Raw genomic sequence first — 21,972 nt, 5'->3', positions numbered from 1 at the left:
CAAAGAACGTGCTAGCTGGGTAGGGAGTGTTCTGTGATAAAGTTTTGAAAGTGGAGGTTGCTGTTGGAGACACAACATTGTAGATGTACAAATGCCAAGTTATGCCCTTAGAAATGGTGGAGGTGTGGTGTGAATGCCACCCCAAGATCAAAATAAAGAGGAAAGGGAGCTTAAAACCATGCTGGGGGCTTGTCTGAGACAGGCCCGTTACTGCTGTGTGTGGAAAGGATGAACAGAAGGAGCAAGGTTTGGAGGTCAGGAGGCCCCAGAGCCCCTCTCAGCTTCTCCCTGCTGCCCTGGGTTTGTAGGGGGTCCGGGTCGAGTCGGGGTATGAAGCAGGCAAAGTGCCCCCTCAAATAAACACGTCTACAGGGTGAGGCTCTTTTGTTATCTTTTCTTCATTATTTAAAAAAAAAATATGTTACAAAACAATATCATTCACTATATATTTCTTGCTTATTTTTCTTTTTTTAAAAAATTAATAAAAAAGTCACTTTATAAAATAATACAAAAGGGCAGGAGAGGCTGGGGGACTGGGCTGGGGGAGGGTGCCTTCTGGGCTGGAGGCTGAGGAATCCAGTGCTTCTGGCTCCCTACCGTGTGTTGGAGGTGGAGGGAGTTGGGGGGGGTAGGAATGAGGGGATGGGGATTGGGGGGGTGTCAGGAGGGAGGGGCGGGAGGGGGCCAAGGGCCACAGCCAGGCTGATGGCAGGTCCACCGTCTCTGGCCGGGGCCCCTCAGAGGCAGTAGGAAAGAGACAGTGAAGGCTGCCAGGGGAGGGCGTCCAGACCCAGGGTGGGGACGGCCGGGGCCCTGCGGTCCTAGGAGGGCAGGAGGGCCTGGAGGGGAGATGGCTGGGGCGGGGGGCCCTAGCTCCCGCTGCTCAGCATCCCCAGCAGTTTACTGGGCTCCAGGCCCTGCTGCTGTGCCACCGTCTGCACGTCGAAGCCCATGTGCATCAGGAACTGGGCCACATTCATCTCCTGCCCCGTGAATTGGTCCCGGATGGTGGGGCATGAGGGGTTGCAGTGGGGCCAGGGGCAGCTGTCCACCAGGTGGATGGGGCAGCCCTTCAGGGGGGCTTTGCTGGCCTTGTGGCTGTCGTGGAGGCTTCGGTCCCAGCAGTGCAGCGCCCGGGGCAGCGAGGTCCCCTTCACCTGGACGTCTGTCCAGTGGCTGCAGACAGAAACCCAGGTTGGGATCACTCGGGTGTTGCCAAAGCAGGGGATGGCATTGCCACCACTGAGATCTTGCCACACAGCTGGTTGTGCAAGTGGTTTTGAAAACCCTCAGAAGAAGCCAGAGCTGGGGAGGCTGCTGGGCAGGCCTGCTGGGGATGGGGGCGTTGCAGATGTCTGGATCGAGAACCATGGATACGAGCTGTCCTAGGGCAGGGGGCACTGACCTTCGGATGATGATCTCGTGGGAGAGGCAGGCGGGGGCAAAGCTGGCCCTGTTTGGGGAGAAGGCAACTTGTGAGCAACCACATCCCAGCTCAGCTCCTTCCCCACCCCAAAGCGCACAGGTCACAGCTCCTCTCCTGGGAGGCTGTCCCCTACTGGCTCGTACTTCCCTCCTGCCGCTTGCTGTGCTGGCCAGTGGCTCCCCCAGGCCTTATCCCTACCAGCTCCTAGGTGCCCTACTAACCCCTGTCCCTTTCTGCCTCCAAATCCTGCTCAGAGTGGGGGCTCTGCTGGACAGGTGAATATTTGTTTTTAATAGACTTTAGTTTTTCATAGAAGTTTTAGGTTCACATTGAAATTAAATGGAAGATATAGATTCTTTTTCATCCCCTGCTCTTATACATTCACAACCTCCCCCATCATGAATATCCCCCACCAGCTGGTATGTTTGTTACAATCAATGAACCTAGCTGACACATTATCACCACCCAGTCTGTAGTTTACATCAGGGTTCATCCCTGGAGTTGTACTGTCTATGAATCTGGACAAATATTTAATGACACGGGGGCTTCCCTGGTGGCTTACATGATAAAGAATCTGCCTATGTGCAGGAGACCGGGCTTCAGTCCCTGGGTTGTGAAGGTCCCCTGGAGAAGGGAATAGCTACCTACTCCACTATTCTTGCCTGGAGAATTCCATGGACAGAGGAGCCTGATAGGCTACATGTCGCAGAATCGGACATGACTGAGTGACTTAACACTACTACTGCTGTAATGACATGTCTCTACCGTTGTGGTACCATACAGAGCAGGTCCTCAGCCCTAAACATCCACTGTTCTCCACCTATTTATACCTCTCTCTCCCAGCCCCTGGCCACTGCTGATCTTTTACTGTGTCCATAGTTATGCTTTTTCCAGGATGTCATAGGGGATTCCCAGGTGGCACAGTGGTAAAGAATTAGCCTGCCAGTGCAGGAGATGCAAAAGACTTGGGTTCGATGTCATAGAGTTGGAATCACACCACATGTGGCCATTTCAGATTGGTTTCTTTCACTTGGTAACATGCATTTACAGCTCCTCCTCTTTTCACGGCTCATTTGCTCACTCCTCTCTAGCACTGGGTAATACCCCTTTGTCTACATTGACCACAGTTTATCACCTCAAGGACCCCTGGGCTGCTTCCTGTTTTCCATCTTTGCAGCCTCTTTTTTTCAAGTCAAGTGGTTTACTATGTATCTGGGGGGCCGAGTGGGGTCCCCGCACACTCACGGCACGTCCTTGAGTGTGTTCCGCAGCTCACGGCCCAGGTTCTGGATGTACAGCCATTGGCCCTCCTGCACCGGCTGCCCCGTGAGGTGCACATTGTCCACAGTCAGCTGGGCCTCGTCAAACAGCCACTGTACCACGAACACCGGGCCTGGGGGGACGGCTCAGCTGGGCCTTGCCTTGGAGCTCCGCCCCCCACCCCAGGCTCCAGGGCCCGAGGCCACAGCCAGCTCCACAGCAGGCTCACGGGCCAGCCAGGTTCTGCCTGCAGAGTGCTGGCGACTAGTCCCCCGGGCACCCTGCCTTGAAGAGGTGCCTCGTCTCCTCCTCCCACCTTGGCCTGGCTCCCAGGACTCCGCTTTGACCAAAACATGGCGATTATGTCGCTTCGAGTGTGGTGCTGGCGAGGGACAGCCAAGGCCCCACACAGGGACAGCACTGGGATTCAACTCCAAGGCACGTTCCTCACCGTGGGTGTGGTCAGCGTGACCAACCATCCTAGAGTTTGCCTTGAACCGAGTGGACTTTTAGTGCTAAAACTGAGAAAACCCAGCCAGGCTCAGATGACTCTGTCAACCGTTCTTGGGTGTGGCAGTGGTCTCTGGGCCTAGCCTCTGAGGACTGGACTCCAGGCTGGGTTTCCAGCAGACACAGAAAGGCTGGCCACCCCCCCGCCACCCTGTGTGCCCACTCACAGCGCAGAGTTGGGTAGACTTTGTAGCCAAAGAAGCAGTTCCATTCCTCGCCCTCCTTGAACTGGCGCCGACAGCGCTCCGGGACCACCCCATTCCAGTACCTAGGCCACACACTGCAGGTTAGGCTGCTCACCCCCCTCCCACCCAGCCCCCATGAGCTCCTCCATCCCCTGATGCCACCCAATCCCAGGCCCTCTGCACAGAACGGGCCCTCCCTCCCGGGGCACCTGATGCCCCGGCGGATGGCTTCCGTGGGTGCGCAGGTGATGGTGTCGATGCAGTCTGTGCGGCGGTACTGCTTGTTATCCAGGAACCAGCCGGAGTCAGCCAGGCCCCGCACCTGGATGGCTGGATAGCCCAGCTCCTCCAGCTGCTCGGCCACACGGTCCACGTTCAGCAGCACCCCTGTGCCCCCCGCGCTGCAGGGAAGGTGGGAGGTCAAGCCAGGCAGATTGAGGAAGGACACTCACCCACCAGGTCTGCCCAGCCCCAAGCCCATTCCCCAGGGCACAGGGAGCCAAGAGCATTCTGAGTTGCCACCACATTCTGTGTTCGTGTGTAAGGCCCCTGGGCCCTTCCAGGTCTTGGAGGCAGAGAAGGGCTGGCAGAGCTCCAGGCAAGGATGCAGAGCTAAGTGTCGGGTCATCTCTCTTCCTCGGACCCCTCCTTCCCTCTCCCCCTTCTCACTCTCTGACTTGGTTCCCTTATCTGAAAATGAAGGTGAATTCTGTGGTCCAGGCCCCTCTGTCCATTCCTTAGATGACCCCTGAGTCCCCTACATGCCTGCTGGGATACAATAACCAGCGGATGTGATCTTGCCTACAGGGACCCCAGCCCTTGGCGGTGCATCGGTCCACAGCTAGCCCCTAGTCAACTGCCTAGGTCACTGTGATCCAAAGCCTCCCTCACACCCAACAACCACGGAGCCAGAAGTGTCTGTGGGACAGCTTCCAGCCACATGGCATATAGGAGCCAAACCTCAGAGACGCCCCATGTTGCTGAGCCTCCTGGCCACGCGTCTGCCCTGGCTCAGCCCCATCTTCTCCCTTCCATCCACACTCCCACCCCAGCCCCTGCCCAGCCCACCTGCTCCCTGCCAGCAGCAGCACCTTGGCCCCACTCAGCCCTTTGCCCAGGAGCTCTCGCACAACCTCCCGGATGATGAGGGTGCCCATGAAGGCGTACTCGTCTGCACAGAGAAGGAGGGCTGGCTTCAAGTGGTGGCCTGGACAGCCAGCCAGTCTTCCCATCCCCAGATTGGAAGGAGGTCAGGTATAGCTGGGTGTCTGGAGGGTCTTCCAGGGGATGGGAACAGGGGCAGGGGTAAGGAGGAAGATGAGTCAGGTACACAAGGCTGTGCTGGGGGCCCTCCCTCGGGGAACACCTAGGAGTGAGGAACCCACTCCCCCAGGGCCAGGCCAGCCATGGACAAGCCAGGTAGTGGGTGCTGGGGGCTGGCACCCTGGGATATACTATCGAAGGGTTAGAAGGAGTCACAAGGCTGAACATCTGTATTTCCCCAGAAGTTCTGTCCTCCCTGCCCTGCCTCTGTGGGGGCGGGGGGGAGGTGAAGGGGGTAGGGGGGCGGGGGAGGGCAGGCATGGGACTCACTCTTCTCAGACTTGGATGAAGCCCCACTCCACACATCGCTGGAGCAGTAGGGGATGAAGCTGTGACACATGGATGGTGTGAGCCTGCCATGCTCCTCTGTTGCCCGAGGACCCCAGGAAGGATCACCCTCCTTGGGAAGGACTCCTGAGGACAGGACCTCCCTAGAAAGGACCGCTCCCAGGACCAGACCCCCTTAAGGACAGGATCCCCCAGGATGGACTTCCCCTAAGAACCTCTTAGGAAGCAGCCTCCAGAAAGGACCCCCAAGGACAGGACCCCCCCCCCAGGAAGGACCTCCTGGCTCCCTCTTACACCATGTTGGCGTTCCACCAGTGGGGGTTCTCCTCTGGCTGGGAGGACAGGATCCCCGTGCCTGTGGCAGGGGAGGACAGAGGCAGTGGGTCTTTCTGGTGGGAGCAGGGCATGCAGGCAGGGGTGAGGACTACAGGAAGGTGAGTGGATGTGGAGGGATCCTTCCAAGCTTCATTCAGCAAGGGGGTGGGTGGTGACACCCGCCTGAACCAAGGTTGCCAGGGAAGTAGGGAATGGATGGGTTTAGTTACTCCAAGGAGTCTCCATGACCCGGATGCCCAGCTGGGCTGTGACTTTTGGACATGACCTTCAACCTCCCCACTTCCACCAGCTACTTTGATCAGGGACCAGCTCTGTACTGTGTAGCCAGGATGAGCCCTGGGAAGTTACCTGTGGAATAAGAATGAAATGTTAGAGTGAATGTTCCTTGACCTTGGTGGGTTGGGGGATAGATGGGGTGGGGCCTCTCTGGGGGCTCTACATAATGAAGGAGAAGAGGCTTCTTCCATTACTTTCAATTATGAGCTCCTTCCCCTTCCCCCCACCCCCTGGGGATTCCTGGGCAATCCCTGGTGCGCTGACCTGTGCGAGTGCGGGGCCAGTCCTTGGAGCTCATGAGGCGCCGCATGGTGTCATATCGGGAGTCGCAGTTCTCCCGGTTGAAGCAGTACCAGCCTCCTGCGGGCACAGATCACAACCTCAGGGTCCAGTGCCAAGGGGACCCTCCTCCTGCCCCACCGCATCCGCACCTGAGACTCACCTTCCAGAAAGAGTAGCCAACGCCGACTGCCCTTGGATTCCTTCAGGTAGTAGCTGCAAGGGAAGTGGGCGGAGTGCGTGGTCATCAGGATGGAGGGGCGGGCAGGGGCTGCAGGGTCCAGCTTCAGGGAGATAGGGGTCATTCCACCTGTCGCCGGGCACGCGCCGGCCGCACGGGGGCGCCAGCGGACAGGCCCCCGCAGAGCGCGCCCGGCAGGGCCAGCGGCGGTCAGTCCCGGGAGGTGGCGCTCGCGAGGCGGGGAAGAGCGGCGAGGGGCTGTGTGGTCCGTGGAAAATCCCCACGTCCCGCCCCGCGCGGGACCCGCTGTAACCTCGGCGCCAGGCGGGGTGGGGGGTGGGGTCTTTGCCAGAGCTTGAGATCCTCCTGGGATGCGCAGTGGGGCTTGGAGAGTGAAAAGCACTCTCGAGTGTGCGTGGGGCAGGGGCATCGGGGTCGCACAGGCGGGAGTGGAGGGGAGCGGGCGCCATCGAAGCGGGGTCGCATCCTTCCTACCAAGGCCGGACCTAACGTCGTATTCCTCAGGTTGTGGAGTCACTGAGGGCATGGGAACCCCTAAACCCCTCTCCAACACTCAGCCTCTCATCCTTCCTTTATCTGCTAGGGGCTGGAGAGGGGGTGAATGCCGCACCCTAGGTCCTTCTGTCCCACCTGCACCCCCTGCCTATCCCTCTGGCTGGCTGGATCTCTGGCAGTCCCAGCAGCAGCACGGAGCAGATGGGGCGAGTTGAGCTGGGATGGGGGTGGGGGTACGGACGGCAGGAGTCTCCCCGCCCCCCGTGTCACCTCCTCTTGCTGGAGTCAGGGCCACTCGCGGACTGCCATCTCCCCGCCCAGGGAGCGAAGAACGCGAGCACAGGGGCTGGGTACCGGTGGCCGAGGGGTCAGTGCCCGGAGCTGGCCCAGGACCAGCGCTGCCCCAACCCCCGCGCGGCTAGTCGCCTAGCAGGGCCCTACCCGGAGCCAGCGCCTCCGAGGCCAGACGGGAGCCCTTTCCCCTGTGGGCGACCACCGCTGCGGCCAGTAGGGACGGTCCAATGCAGGCTCCGTGCGTCTGAGCGGGGACAGGGAGGCGGATGGTGCGCACCCGCTGGCGACCAGGCAGTCCCGGGGCCACCGACGGGGGCGCGCCGGTCGCAGCGGGCGGGTGCAGGCCTTACCCGGCCGGGCTGCCGTCGTTGCAGGTCACCGACGTGTTGAGCAGGAGGTGCAGGCGCAGGTCTTCGTTGAGCTGCTGCGCCGAGCAGGGGTACAGGGACTGAGCCAGGCTCTTGACCTGTGCCATGAAGCTGTCCATGTTGCCCTCCACGGCCGTGAAGTCCAGAGGGAAGCTCTCCACCGGTTGCCCGGCTGCCGGGGCCGCCTCGGCCCGCGGCGGGGGCGGCGGCGGGGGTGGCTGCTGGCCGCGGCGCCGCCAGGTCTTCCTGCCCTCGCCGCCCCCGGCCCAGTGCAGAAGGCCCAGCAGCAGAAGCACGCGCACCCCTCGGCCCATGGCCGCACCGCTCGGGCCCGCGGCCACCTGCGGAGAGCAGGCGGCGTTGAGGCGGCGCGGCGGCGAGGGCGCCAGGCCGGGGGCGCCCGGGCCGCGGCGCGCCAGCCGCGCCTGCTCGATCGCCCCGCTCCCCGCGTTGGGCCCGGCCGAGGAGGCGCGGGCGGCTCGGCGTCGAGGCTCTCGGGGCCGGGCGCCGTCGGCCTGGGCAGCTGGGACTCCGCGCGCTGCCGGCCGAGGGCAGCGCAGGGTCTGGGTGCGCTGGCTCCGGCCCGCGCCAATGAGCGGCGGGGGCCGAGCCTGGGCGTAGTTTGCGGGGGCCGCGGCGGCCCGGGTGCCCGCGCGTTAGATGTGCCGCCGCCGCCGCCGCCCGGGCTCGGCGGAGGGGGAGGGGGCCGCGCTCGCTCTTTTCTTGGCGGAGGCATCGCCTTTTCTTCCCAAACCGCAAGCCTGACGGAGGGGCCTGGACTACCCCGCCGCGGCCGCCGGAGGCGCTCCCGGCCCGGCTCCGTGGGGGGCAGCGCGGCCCGGCGGCCCCGGCGGCTCATTCACCGCGGCCAGCCCGGCGCCGCCGCCCCCGCCCCCGGGCGGCTGGAAGGGGCGGCGGGCGGGGGCCAGCGGGGAAGGAGCGGGGTTTTTCCGCGCGGTGGGGAGCTCGGTTGGCCATGTGGCGGGTCGGCCCGACGGGCTGGGGGCGCAAGGGGAGCGCTCACCTGAGCCGCCGGGGGCCCTTCGCTCCCGCCGCCCAGGCCCAGAGCAGCTGCAGGCGACAGGCACCCCGGCCGGCACCCCCCACCCCGAACCGGCCCGGAGCCCCGCGCTTACCGCGGCCCGCGCGGGCGGCCCCGCGGCCCCGGCTCCTTGGCGTCGCTCGCCCAGCGCCAGCCCGCTGTACGCCCGGCTCGGCTGCCTCCCCTCTGGCGCTGGCGCGGAGCCGCCCGGGACTTTTATCCAGCGGGGCCCCCGGGATCAAAGCGACGGCGGACACAGGGCTCCGCGCCGAGGGGCCGGCAGCAGAGGCGCCGGGGCCTCCCGGAGGAGCGGACAGGTGTGGCGCGAGGCCCCGGCGCCCTCGGCGACCTGCGGGAGGGACTGGGCGCCGCAGCACGGCGCCACGGGGGAGTCGCCCTGTCCCGCGCCTGGGTGGACAGATTCTGGGCGGCCCTAGGAGGCAGTGGGGGCAGAGGGGGCGCCGCCACTTACCGAGGTCGGTGGGCCTCGGGGTGGCGTCCTGGTTCCTCCCCGCGTGTGCTCTGGTTTTGCATCCCGTGCAGGGACCCCCAAGAACCTCTCCCCGCCCCAGCCGACACTGGGGCGTGGGCCAGGATGGAAGAGCTGCCGGCTTGGTCTCTGTTCAGTGACCTCCGGGCAATAAAGTGTATCTGCCCCTTCATCTCACTTTCCCAGCGCACCTCACCGGGGACAGAAGGAGAACCCTTTTCAGAAACCAGAAATGGGGTGGGGGGTGGGGGAAGCTGCTTACTTAGGGGCTTGTTCCGGGCTGGGTGGACAGACAAAAGAAAAAAGGGGGGCATTTATTTGCCCTACACACAACACACACAAAGCACCATAGACAGCTTTGGTAGATAGACCTCTCATTCCCCTTCCAGTCACAGCTCCCCGGATGTCATTAAGCCATTTCGAAGATAAGAAATAGACCTTGCCTTTCGGGACAGGGGTCTAGAGCTGGGGCACAGCTTCCTGAGCCCTCCTGACTCGCGGCAGTGGGGAAGCTGTGTCCCCAGGGAGGCAGGCACCTGCAGCCCCTCTGAGGCAGGAGAAGAGAGGTTGCCAGAGCCTCTGGCCACACCAGGGACCCCTGCCCCTGCCTTCCTCTCCTGCCGTGTTGGCCCCAAGCACTGTCCTCCTCACCAGTCCCTCGACTGGATAATGAGCTGCGGGGTAAACAGTTACCACACCCACCCCGCACACACACAGCAGGCTGCTCCAGCGGTCTCTCAGAAGACACAGTGAGAGACCAGACAGGGCCCTTGAGAGCTTCTCTGTGAGGTTGAAGTTGTAACTTCAACCTCGACGCCTCGTATAAGGCTGAGGTGCCCCAGAGGTCAGCCTTGGCTGGAGTTGCTCAATGGAGAAGAGGGCAGACTGTAACAGAAGGCCTCCCCACAAGCAGCCATTGGGCAGCTGGGCACCCATTTTCCTGCTGAGAGGACCTGAGACTCAGAGGTGCTAGAGGAAGAGCTGAGTGTGAGCGCTGTTCATTCAAAAACCCACGCTTGCCACACTGCGCTTGTCAGGTCAGTATACAGGCCCTCCATAGGACTGGCCAGAGGCAGGTACTTCAAAGACAGGTTCCCCCATTTGAAGGTGTTCCTAGGCATTGGGGAGAACGTGCCCCAGGAACCTTCTTCATCTAAGAGTCTGTTATTCTAAGTCCCAGGCAGGGAAATGCTGCTTCCAGCCGGATGGCAAGATTGCGTAGGGTTCTGCTTCACACGGACCTGGCTCTGAGCCATTTCCTGGCAGGAGATCCTGGGCAAGCTCCATGACCTCTCTGTGTGCCTCCGTTTCCTCTTCTTTAAAGCGGGGCAACGACCATACCCCCATCAGAGGGCTGTTGTGGGATTACGGGAGCCCATGCGTGAAAGTGCTCAGCGCTGCGGGAAAGGCAGTTACGACTGCCAATGGAATTCCAGTGTGAGGGGGGAGCTTGCATGCTGCACTCGCTAGTGTTGCTGTAATGAGATTTAGCCTGCACTTTGACCAAAATGAGTTCCTGTTTGCTTTATTCAACACTACTAGCAGTAGTGAAGAGCCTCCCCCAGAACTTCCCTGTCCTTCTGTGTCTCTGCCTTTCCCACATCCTCTTTTTTAAAGCTTTAGACCCCAGACCTCAACTCCTGGGGGCAAGAGCTCCTGAGAGCCTTCTGGAGCTGTTCATACCTCCTTCTCCTCTCGACTCTCACAGATTGGCTCTGTTCCCTCAAGGGCCAGCTTTACCTTCTGCACCTCGGACTCTTCCAACTCAGTCTTCAGCTCCCTAAATGTGGGAGCGAGATTCCCAGGACAGCAGGTTGGCCTCAGTTTCCAGGCTGTCAGCACTCAGCCCCGAGGCCACCGTTGCCCTGACACGTGGGAGGAAAGGGACCCTGGATTGAACAGTAGAAGTTTAGATAACACTTCACACCCACTAGGATGACTGTGATCAAAAATATGGAAAACAGGGAATTCCCTGGGAGTACAGTGGTTAGGACTCAGTGCTTTCACTGCCAAGGATTGGGATCAATTCCTGGTCAGGGAACTAAGATCCAGCAAGCCATGTGGTGCAGCCAAAACAAAAACAAAGGAAAACATCGATAACAAGCATTGGTATGGGTATGGAGACACTAGAGCCCATGAATTGCTGGCAGGAATATAAAACAATATAGCTGCTATAGAAACAGTTTGGTGGCTGTGCAATAAGTTACATACAAAATTGTCACATGGCTCAGCAATTCCACGCCTAGGTATAATCCCAAGAGAGATGAAAACAGGTGTTCAAACAAAAGCCTGACCATCACTGTTCACAGCAGCAGTACTCACTGTAGCCAAAAGGGGGAAACAGCCCAATGTCCATAGTGAATAAAAATGAAGAAAATGTGGTCCATCCACACAATGGACTATTATTCAGCCATGAAAAGGGACAAAGTACTGACACGTGCTTCAACATAGATGAACCTTAAAAACAGTAAGATAAGTGAAATAAGCCAGAAATGAAAGGCCACATATCTTATGATTCCATTTACATGAAATATCCAGAGTAACCAAATCAATAGAAATAGAAAGGCCTTTCTTGCTCAGTCCTGTCTGACTCTTTGTGACCCCATGGACTGTAGCCCTGCCAGGCTCCTTTGTCCATGGAATTATCCAGACAAGAATACTAGAGTGGGTAGCCATTCCCTTCTCCAGGGGATCTTCACGACCCAGTGATTGAACTCTGATCTCTTGCATTGTAGGCAGATTCTTTACCTTCTGAGCCACCAGGGAATCCCATAGGGATAGAAAAGCAGACTGTTCATTTCCAGGGGACAGGGAGGAGCAGGGAGTGACTGCTAAAGGGCACAAGGCTTCTTTTTGGGATGATGAAAATGTTCTAAAATTGACTGTGATGATGGTTGCGCAACACTATGAACGTACTAAATGCCACGGGATTGTGCACCTTAAGGTTTTGTTTTGTTTGCTTTTGTTTCGGTTGTGCTGGATGTTCAGTGTAGCACATGGTCTCTTGCTTTCAGCACTCAAGATTTCTCCAGGTGTGGCCCATGGGGTCTTCTCTAGTTGTGGTGCATGGGCTTAGTTGCCCTGCGGCATGTGGGATCTGAGTTCCCCGACCAGGGATCGAATCCATGTCCCCTGCTTTGGAAGGCAGATTCTTAACCATGGACCACCAGCAAAATCTCTAAAGTGATTCTATTTTATGAATTTTACCTAAAAAAAAAACAAACAAACCCAAACATCTAAAGGTCTGACCAGTGGTGGTCAGCAGGCTGGGCCTGAGGCACCAGGTAACTGGCAGGGAAGGAGGGTAGGTGAGTTAAGTGGTGGGCTGGTCCCACCCTGGAGATTCTGTTGGGACATGGGATGTGCATGCCCCTATTTACTCATTAGACAGATGTCTATGGGACCCACACAATGACAGATGTAGCCGTGGGGCTGAGAGCCTACATCTGCCCCTGCTGGGCCTGCAGCTGGTTCTCTGAACCTCAGGCTTATTATCTGTAGGGTGGGGATGAGAATACTACCTGCCTTCCAGGGTCATAGGAGCATGAAATTGGGCAGGACTTGTATAGGCCAGTGAGCACGTGATCAATGATAGTTATTGCTCCCCAGTGGATGCCAACCATTCTTCAGGAACCAAGGCAGACTGTGGTCCTGGGCACAGGGGGCTTGTGTGATGTCTGGAGGGCTAACACTCAAGCTTGAGGAAGAAAAGCAGGAACAATGGTCCATGGACACCAGATATGCTGGACATAGGACTTACCCTTCTGCCTACCCCACCCCAAACCATTGCCATGTCGAGGTAGTTTCTGCATCATTCCTGTCTCTTAGCTTCCTGGTTCTTGTCCAGGTGGGCGATAGGTGCTTCTAGCCAAGCTTAGATCCTACACATGCCCAGGTACAAGGAGGCCTAGGAAAATGAGACCTCAGAGGGGAGCCCCTGCCTCTTCTGAAGTGCCATCTTTAGGTATAGGATGGGGGTTCAGGGGCTGGCCCTTTGGGGAGGAAGCACAGAAGGAACTGATGCGGCTTGTGGTCCATATGTGGCATGTGTGCATGCTCAGTCACTTCACTTGTGTCTGACCCTGTGAGACCCTATGGACTGTAGTGTGCCAGGCTCCTCTTTCTGTGGGATTTTCCAAGGCAAGAATACTGGAGTGGGTTGCCAAGCCCTCCTCCAGGGGATCTTCCCGACCCAGGGATCGAACCTGTGGCATCTCCTGCATCTTCTGCATCACAGGTAAATTCTTTACCACTGAGCCACCCAGGAAGCCCTGTCCATATGCGTCCACATGTGTCCAGTTTCTGGGAAGGGGGCATCAGACATGGAACATTTTGGGAAAGAAGAGCTAGAGCCCAAGTTGGGGCAGGCTTGGGGTCCCCGCTGGCCAGCAGGCCCTGGGGAGGAATGTATGGTGGGGGGCAGTCAGTGGTGCAGGGGATCCCACCTGTTGGACTGGGCCTTCAGGGTCTCAGGATGTCCAGCGGCTCCAGACCCAGTGTCCTTACCTGGACTTGGGTCGGCCCCATATCACACAGACGGCTCCCTCCTGGGGATCCCCAAGGGTCCTGAGCCCAGGGCTCCAACAGCACAAGGCTGCTCTGGGCTGCAGCTGCTGCCTGCCGTCTGGGGCCCAGCTGTTCCCTGCTGGCCTCAGCCGCCCCGCCTTGCACAACCACCTGGGCGGCTCTGCGTCCCAGCTGCTGGCCTCTGAGGCCCAAGAGGGCAGGAAAGTGGGGCAGACCACCACAACCCCCACCAGTGGCTTGCCCTGAATGAAGGCCCTACTCCCCAGCCAGCCAAGAGCCCACAGCTAGCTTTGAGCTGGGGGAGGGGCCTCAAGTCGAGGTCATGCAATCACAGAGCTTGATTCCGCCTGGTTTTCCCGAGCCCCCTCTCCATCAGCAGGAACCCCCCTCGCTTCACATCCTGGGGCCTTGATGAGAAAAGCCCATCACCTGGAGCCGTCTGATACAGGGCCTGGGGAAGATGGGGCTGGGGCTACCTGGTCAGCTCCAGGCCTTCACAGACAGCTCCGAGGCATGATGTCAGAAGTTATCCTCTCCTGTTTGCAGGTGGCCATTTGCAGGCCTGGCCTGAGCAGCCTTGGGGTCACCTGCAGAAAGGACCCATACGCCCCTCACCCTAGGACTGGGAGCATGTGGGAATCAGAGCCCCCTTCACTTAGGGGTGAGAGCCCCTAGGGCTGAAGGAGGAAGCTGAATACCAGATGTGCCTGTCACTCTGCCGCAAGCCCCGCCCTCCCATGCCTGTGAACTGAGGACTGGTACCGTTTTCTGGCCCCAGGCTTGACCCCAGCCCACCCTCTCCACAGAGCCCCACCTGGCTGGTGGGCAATCCTGGCTGAAGGACTCTCCTGGATGCCAACCCACAGCTGACCTGGGCTAACTGTGGAGTGTCAGGGTCCACCGGGGTCCCCCTGGGACTAGCCACATTCCAAAGACGGGGGAGGGGAGGAAGGTGATGGGGATGGGAGGGGCTTCCTACACATCTGTGGAGATGGGGCTTCTTGGGGGTGTCACCAGAGTGTCTGCAAAGTGCCAGGGCATGCTCCTCACTATATAGGTGAGAGGGCGTGGGGGAGGTCAGGCTGCCCCAGTCCCATGGAGAGGGCCAGAGACAGCTCCTCCTTAGCTTTCCCAGCTGCTGGCTCTGCTGAGCCCTAATGAGCTCCAGCCGGCTGGTCCCCATCCGAGCAGCCTGCTGGTCCTCAGCGCAGGCTGCAATAGCCGCTGCAGGCCATGTGACCTTCGGCCCTCCCTCCCTCTCACCCTGTGATCCGCACGTGGCCTCTGGGGAGGCAGAAACAAACCCTCAGATCTGCCACTGGGAACCTTTCAGCGCCAGCGACATCAAAGGGGGCAGCAGGGCGGCGGGGGCGGCGGATGCTTTTCTTAAAGAGCTACGCCACTTTTTAATTCAAAGCAGACGCTGGGAACAGCTGTCAAGCCGCTGCCTGGGAGGGACGAGGAGTTGAGGAGGAGCAGGAAGGTGGCTTCCCTGTCCTCTCCAGATCCCACTGTGTCTGCTTACAGAACTGGCTAGAGGGTGGGGCAGTGGGGACTATGCTGAGCACCTTCCTCACACCCATCTTGCAGAAGCACCACCACCCTCTACCCAGGAGTCAGGATCCACTTCTCAGAGGAGGACACTGAGGGCCCAGCAAGCTCCTGAGTCAAGGGTGTCGATTCTTCTGCCAGCCGGTAAGGCGGCAGCTTAGAAACGGAACTTGTTTTATGAAATTAACAGTGTGATCTCCTTTGCAGGTGTGAGTAGGAGCCGAGATTCTTACCTGTCCAGGTGTCTGCCTGGCCTAGAGGCCCCCAACTGAGACCAGACGTGGGGCAACTCCATGCCTGGTGGTGGGGGCATGGGGGTCCCTGACGATCTCACATGCACTCACCGGAGCCCTGTCCCAGGCTTGTCTGCTGGGGGTAAGTAAGCAGATAATGGAAACAGCTGCTCAAGGGGCTCCACAATGTGAGGTCAGGAGTGGACAGAAAACCAGGCAGAGGGCAGCAGGTGGGAAACTGTTAGGGAAGCTCCCCAGCAGGTGACCTATGGGCATCACCCTTCTGATGGGAGGGAGCTGAGAAAAGGCCTGGAGAATGGGCTGAGTGGGAGGCCATGGAGGGAGAGTGCTGAGGGTGGACAGCAGGCCGCCATCAGGAACTCACATTTTTTTTTCCTTTGGCAGTGGAAAGCCTTAATGATAATACAGATAATCTCCCAGAGAATCTATGTTGGAAAGTAGATTTTAAACTTATTAAATTTAAATTGCAATTTTACTACAATTATCTCTCTCTCTCTCTCTATATATATATATATCTTTATGTATATTTTAAATGCATTCACCTGGAGTGCAAGCACAGCATGACGCAGGGCTGAGCCTCCCCGGGTCCAGCTCAGAGGAGCCTCAGAAGCCTGCTCTGAGAATGAGCCACAACTTTCCCAAAGAGACAGGTGCAAGGAGCTTCAGTCTGCAGGTCAGCCCGGCCAGGGGCTTTTAAACCTTAACCTACAACCTGAAGTTCTAAGAGAACTAGTTTGGGACATCGTTTCTTTGGAAAATACAGCCTCGGTCCCATCAGGGGCACTGGGAAAAATAACCCTTATTACTGCCCCCTCACCCCAGCATTCAGGTGGGTCCTGGGCCAATGTTGAAGGGAGTCTGGGCAGCCTGGGGTGAGGACCCCGGCCTCACCTTCTGACCTGGCTCAAGATTTCCCACAGACACTGAGTGGAATCGCTGCCTGTGATACTTGTCTGGCTCACCTGCACTGAGCCTCCACCTCCCTGGGTCTAGCTTTACAGATGAAGAATAGAGGCCCAGGCAACCAGGAGATGTCAAAGCTCTGCTTGGTGCAGGTAGGGGAGCCTGGACCCCAAGCCCTGACCACTGTCTAACCTATATAACATCCAGGACTTTGTGCTCTGGATGTACCATACTGTGGAGCGAAGCAGAGTTAGACATGGTTCCAGAGTGAGTCATACAGGCTGCAGAGAAGACAACAAATGAGGGTATGTTCTGTGTCACCTTCTGTGTAAGAAGGAAGGAGAGAATCTGCATCTGTGTCCACTTAGCTTCTGATACATGCACATGCTCATCTTTGCGGAAAAACAGGAGGGCTACCGCAGAACTGGAAGATTATTTCCTATGTGGGCGACAGTCGGAGTGATGAAGAGGGAGTGACCCTTTTCTGGCTATGTGTCATTTTATATTTATAACTTTTGAATCAAATAATATTTAAATCAAATACATATTTTCCATAATCAAAACATAATATTAAATAGAAAAAGAATGAAAAAGACCCTAAAATTCAGTAATAAATGATTTATTGATTCATTTATTGAATATCAAATCAACATAACCACACAGAAAAAAGAAAATTCAAATAGCCTTGAACACCATATTCTGAATTTCAGTGTGATATATTCTGAGGACAAAAATAATTACAAAGAGATCTTGAGATTTCCTTAGTAGGTCTGGTTAGTAGCAGGATTGTTATAGTAATTCCAAAGCTGTTTGGAGGGCATTTTGGAACAGAGTAAATTAATAAATATGTTGATGCTGCTGAAAAAGGGTTCTTACTGTGGATAAGGGTTTATTTGGTTGTGCCTTTTTTTTTGTAGACTGAAAATGGTTGAATATTGGCAAATTCATACAGTTTGGTTCAGTCACTTAGTCATGTCCAACTCTTTGTGACCCCATGGACCGCAGCACGCCAGGCCTCCCTGTCCATCACCAACTCCTGGAGTTTACCCAAACTCATGTCCATTGAGTCGGTGATGCCATCTAATCATCTCATCCTCTGTCATCCCCTTCTCCTCCTGCCTTCAGTCTTTCCCAGCATCAGGGTCTTTTCAAATGAGTCAGCTCTTCGCATCAGGTGGCCAAAGTATTGGAGTTTCAGCTTCAACATCAGTCCCTCCAATGAACACCCAGGACTGATCTCCTTTAGGATGGACTGGTTGGATCTCCTTGCAGTCCAAGGGACTCTCAAGAGTCTTCTCCAACACCACAGTTCAAACGCATCAATTCTTCGGTGCTCAGCTTTCTTTATAGTCCAACTCTCACATCCATACATGACTACTGAAAAAACATAGCCTTGACTAGATGGACCTTTGTTGGTAAAGTAACGTCTCTGCTTTTTAATATGCTGTCTAGGTTGGTCATAACTTTCCCTCCAAGGAGCAAGCATCTTTTAATTTTGTGGCTGCAGTCACCATCTGCAGTGATTTTGGAGCCCCCAAAAATAAAGTCAGCCACTGTTTCCATTGTTTCCCATCTATTTGCCATGAGGTGATGGGACCAGATGCCATGATCTTAAGTTTTCTGAATGTTGAGCTTTAAGCCAACTTTTTCACTCTCCTCTTTCACTTTCATTAAGAGGCTCTTTAATTCTTCACTTTCTGCCATTAGGGTGGTGTCACCTGCATATCTGAGGTTATTGATATTTCTCCCGGCAATCTTGATTCCAGCTTGTGCTTCCTCCAGCCCAGTGTTTCTCATGATGTACTCTGCATATAAATTAAATAAGCAGGGTGACAAATATACAGCCTTGACGTACTCCTTTTCCTATTTGGAACCAGTTTGTCATACAGTTCAACCAAGTATAAATATGGAAGGAGGGAAGAAGAGGAAGATTGAGGGGTGGTGAATTCAGGATGCTAGCTCTGTCTCCTAAAGGGCCTACAAAGCATCCCAGTAGCAATGAACACGCTCAACTCCAGACCTTGGTTGCTAAATCCCACTCCCCTCTAACGGGGACTAGGGTTTCCTTGGGAAATGGCATTCAGGGCTGGGGCAGGGACATCGTGGGTAACTTAAGACACCTTCTTGTGGCTGAAGTGAGGAAGTGCTCAGAGAACAACAGAAACATCAAAAAGATTCAGGAAAGGTGTGAGTGCTACAGGTGACTGCAGAGTAGCTTGGATTCTTGTATCAATTACAGATCTCCCAATGTTGTATCATAGTTTGGTGGTGAAGTAACAGTGGCCCTTCTTCTTCAGAAATACATACTGAGATATTTAGTGGCAAAGGTGTACAATGTCCCCACTTACTCTCACATGGTTTCAGAAAAAAAAAAAAGATATATATACACATAGTGACAAAGAGAGAAAAAAAATATACATAGAAATGATAATGATGAAGCAAAGGGGCAACATGTAAACAAATGGTGCGTCTAGGGCAACATGTAAACAAATGCAAGCAGGAGTTAGTTTCTGTACTGTTCTTGCAACTTCTAAGTTTGAAATATGAAAATAAAAAGTCACTGTCCTCCCCTCCCCAAACAAGCACAGGAGCCAGCTTGAGCAGAGGGTCTAATTGGTCAAATTTGGATCAAATTTTAGCATCAAAAGAAGAACTGAAAGAAGAAAAAGAATCCAGGCATTCATATTAACATTTAGGAATTTAAAAAAATTCTTAATCAGAAAATGCCTGTTAAATATAAAGGAAATGATAAGGTTGGAAGAGTGTGATTTTGCACCATAAATGTAATGATGGATTCAGGCAAGGACCATCAATTGGTGCTAAAACCACTGGGTCAGTGGTTCTTAGAAAAATGTCATATTTGTGCTCTCAAAGAATTACCTCCACACACAGCTTATTCAGTTTACAAGGGACCTGGAACGGGGAGGTTCAGTCTTTGCATCCTTATTAATGGGACAAACTGAAATCCTGGAGCTCCTGAGAGGCTGTCGTCTACACTGCCTCACCGCCCTGAATGTTTAACTCCAGGAAAAGATCATGCAGATCTAGCCTGTGGGCTCTAAAATATGTGAAAGTCATGAAAAATAGAAACAAAACAAAAAACAGAGGCACTGTAGTTATTATTATTATTTTTGGCTGTGCCACATAGCTTGTGGGATCTTAATTCCCTAACCAGGGATCAAATCCATGCCCTCAGCAGTGAAAGTGCAGAATCTTAACCACTGGACCACCAGGGAATTCCCAGGACTGTGGTAGATTAGAGGAGTGTAAACAGGCCCAACAACCAAATGCAATGTGACAACCAGCTATAAAGGACCATTTTGGGACAAGGGAAATTCTAACGTGGACTGTGTAGATATATCATTAGATAATATCATTATATCCATAGTTGTTGCATGTGGTGATGGGTTATGATTAAACAGGAGAAGGTCCTAGTTCTTAGGAGGAGCTGCTGCAGTATTTGGGGAGAAAGGGCCTAGATATCATCAACTTACTTTCCTTTTTAAAGTATTCACTTATTTACTCGGCTGTGTCGGGTCTTAATTGCATCATGTAGGATCTTTCGTTGTGGCACATGGGCTCCAGAGCTCAGTGACTTCCGTGCTCAGGAGCATGTGGGATCTTAAGTTTGCTGACCAGGGAGTGAACCTGCATCCCCCTGCATTTCAAGGTGGATTCTTTAACCACTGGCCCACCGGAGAAGTCCCTCATCAACTTACTTTAAAATATAAATACGTATGCACATATTAATACAGAGAGAAAAAGGCAAACACTCAGATTCATGATGCTATCATACAATGTGCAGCCTTTGGGGACCAGCTCTCTTTTTTTGCCACATGATGCAGCATGCAGAAATTCCCCAACCAGGGATAGAATCCACACCCTGTGCAGTGAAAGTGTGGAGTCTTAACCACTGGACCACCAAGAAATTTCAGGACAAGCTCTTTTCACTCAGCGTGACTCACCCAGGTTGCAGAGTCAGTATTCATTCCCTTGATTGCTGAGCAGAGCTCAGCAGGGCATTATTGAAGGACATTTAAGTTCATTCCAGCTTTTGACTATTAGATAAAGCTGCTGTGAATGTTAATGTACAGCTATGTCATTTTTTTAAATGGCAAATTTGGAAAGAAAAAATAAGAGCTGCAAAAAGAGGCTGAACTATGAGCACCAAGAAAGGACTCCCCTTTAGGACCTTGCATGCTTCCCAAAGATAATCTTTGACCCCACAGTCATCTCTGTGACCTCTGTTGTGATTACACTCTCAAGGCTGTAACCAGACCCCCTGTAGGAGGTCTTGAGGCCATGAGGGAAGGTGCCAAGTTGCCGTAAGGAGCTCAGGAAGGCAAGCCCAAGGAGGCAGCCTCCCCATGGAGCAAATGGAGGAGTTCTAACTCAGGCTTGTGAGTTCTAATCTGTGGCAAACTTGCCACAAAACAGGTGAGGGTCCTTCCTGCTGTGGTGTGGAGCTGGTATGTCAACCTGAATTTTTGCCCCTAGCCTGAAATTATCCCTTGTCCCAGGGGAGCCTCTGCTGGGCGTTTCCTGCCTCTGGAGGCTTCTCAAGCTGTGTTCAGCATCAAGGGGTCGGCTCCAGGGCTTGCTTCATGGATGCCTCACAGACGCTGGTCTGTCGTACTTGGTCTTCAAAAGGTCACACCCAGCCAGGCTACTGAGGGAGGCAGGTCTGCTCTGTCTCTCCCATCTCCTAATGGCAGCATCAGGACACAGACCCCATGGAGCATGGGGCACCTTGATCTGTCTGCGGCAGCAGCCGGAGAAAGCACATGTTGGGGGACTGCGCATACATTTGTCTCCCCATCAATAGTCATTCCTCTCACAGATGTTTGCAGAACTCCCGCCCCATGTGAGACTGCTCTGCGTGCCTGCCACTGGAGAGCCAGGCAGACAGGGCTGCCCTGGGTGGAGACAGCCAGTAAACAAGTGAGCAGGCACGAAAGGCCTGTCCCAGCAGATGGGGCTCTGAGGAAACCCTGCAGTGCTGAAGAGGCCAGGCTGGGGGCAACTAGGGACCTGGCTGCCACAGAACTGCATGTGGGGCCCTGGCAGGCCGAAGGGTGGGTTAGAGAGCTTGCAGGCAGTGATCAGAAGTGCCCCCCAGGAGTCTGTTCCAAGGTCTTGTGTACTCAGCTACACATGGAGGGTGAAACCCCTGTGAGCAGGTGGGAAGGGGAGGAGCAGGTCAACAGAAGCTGACTCTGAGCCAGAAAACTTCTCTGCCCTGTATCCCCTGCGGCTCCTCTCCCCAGAGGGGACTGGCTGATAGTCACCGATGTGTGGGCCGAGTGAGGCACTGAGGTTGCACAGTCAGTCCAATGGGACTGTAAAGCAAACTGTGAAGGGTGGCCCTGGAGCTGTGGCTACCCTGAAGCTTTCCCGTTTTCTCGCATACACATGCTGTCAGTATGAGGCTGCTGGTCAGACGAATGTGTCAGCTACACGAAGGCGCGTTGCAGCACCCGCTCCTGAGAGGTGGCAGGATCCACATGCCCCTCCTCCCCGTATCTTCCACTGACTTGGGCAGCTGGAATCGGAGGACAAGTTCTGTCACAGGACAGTGAGAGCACGGAAAGTCAGAATGCTCGTCGCAGACTTTCACCGAATCTGCTCTCTGATTTGGAGTTGCCGGCGGGCCCTTCCCCAAAGCTGCTCCCAGACTTTCACACCACCCCATGGCCGGCAGGCATTCACTCCACAGAGGTGCGGGAGCCTGACTTCACCCCTGAGGACCATAGGGGGCAGGAAAGGGCGCAGTGGGACCCAAGACGGGCCGGAGGGGATAAGGAGCCCAGGGCACCCCCAGCGGGGACCCAGGGCTACGTGGCCCGACTGCTGTGACCGCGCTCAGGTGTCGGGCGCGCGCTCGGGGGTGGGGGTGGGGCCAGCGAAAGCGTCGGGGGCGTGGCCATGCAGGGGCGGACCCGGAGGAACGCTGGCCCCGCCCC

General features: G+C 55.8%; 1 protein-coding gene across 2 annotated transcripts; it reads right to left on the bottom strand.

Annotated features, from left to right (window-relative positions):
* Nucleotides 1–384: 384 nt before the first annotated feature.
* NOTUM (notum, palmitoleoyl-protein carboxylesterase) lies at nucleotides 385–8,493 on the bottom strand. Of its 2 annotated transcripts, XM_043905169.1 has the most exons (12): nucleotides 8,379–8,493; nucleotides 7,225–7,583; nucleotides 6,047–6,099; nucleotides 5,869–5,964; nucleotides 5,287–5,347; nucleotides 4,975–5,033; nucleotides 4,450–4,552; nucleotides 3,591–3,782; nucleotides 3,364–3,464; nucleotides 2,672–2,819; nucleotides 1,406–1,453; nucleotides 385–1,176 (listed from the first exon to the last, which is right to left on the bottom strand). In XM_043905169.1, exons 2-12 carry the CDS (start codon nucleotides 7,554–7,556, stop codon nucleotides 870–872), a joined length of 1,500 nt encoding a protein of 499 aa, XP_043761104.1. In that variant the 5' UTR covers nucleotides 7,557–7,583; nucleotides 8,379–8,493; the 3' UTR covers nucleotides 385–869. The 2 variants fall into 2 exon arrangements, with proteins under 2 accessions (XP_043761104.1, XP_043761106.1); XM_043905171.1 differs by lacking the exons at nucleotides 4,450–4,552; nucleotides 4,975–5,033; nucleotides 8,379–8,493 and having other exon boundaries at nucleotides 7,225–7,926.
* Nucleotides 8,494–21,972: the final 13,479 nt, after the last annotated feature.

The sequence above is a fragment of the Cervus elaphus genome, chromosome 5 (assembly GCF_910594005.1).
Source record: "Cervus elaphus chromosome 5, mCerEla1.1, whole genome shotgun sequence".
Taxonomy (NCBI): domain Eukaryota; kingdom Metazoa; phylum Chordata; class Mammalia; order Artiodactyla; family Cervidae; genus Cervus; species Cervus elaphus.
Note: the sequence above shows the minus strand (reverse complement) of the source record. Positions and strands in the feature narration are given on the sequence as shown.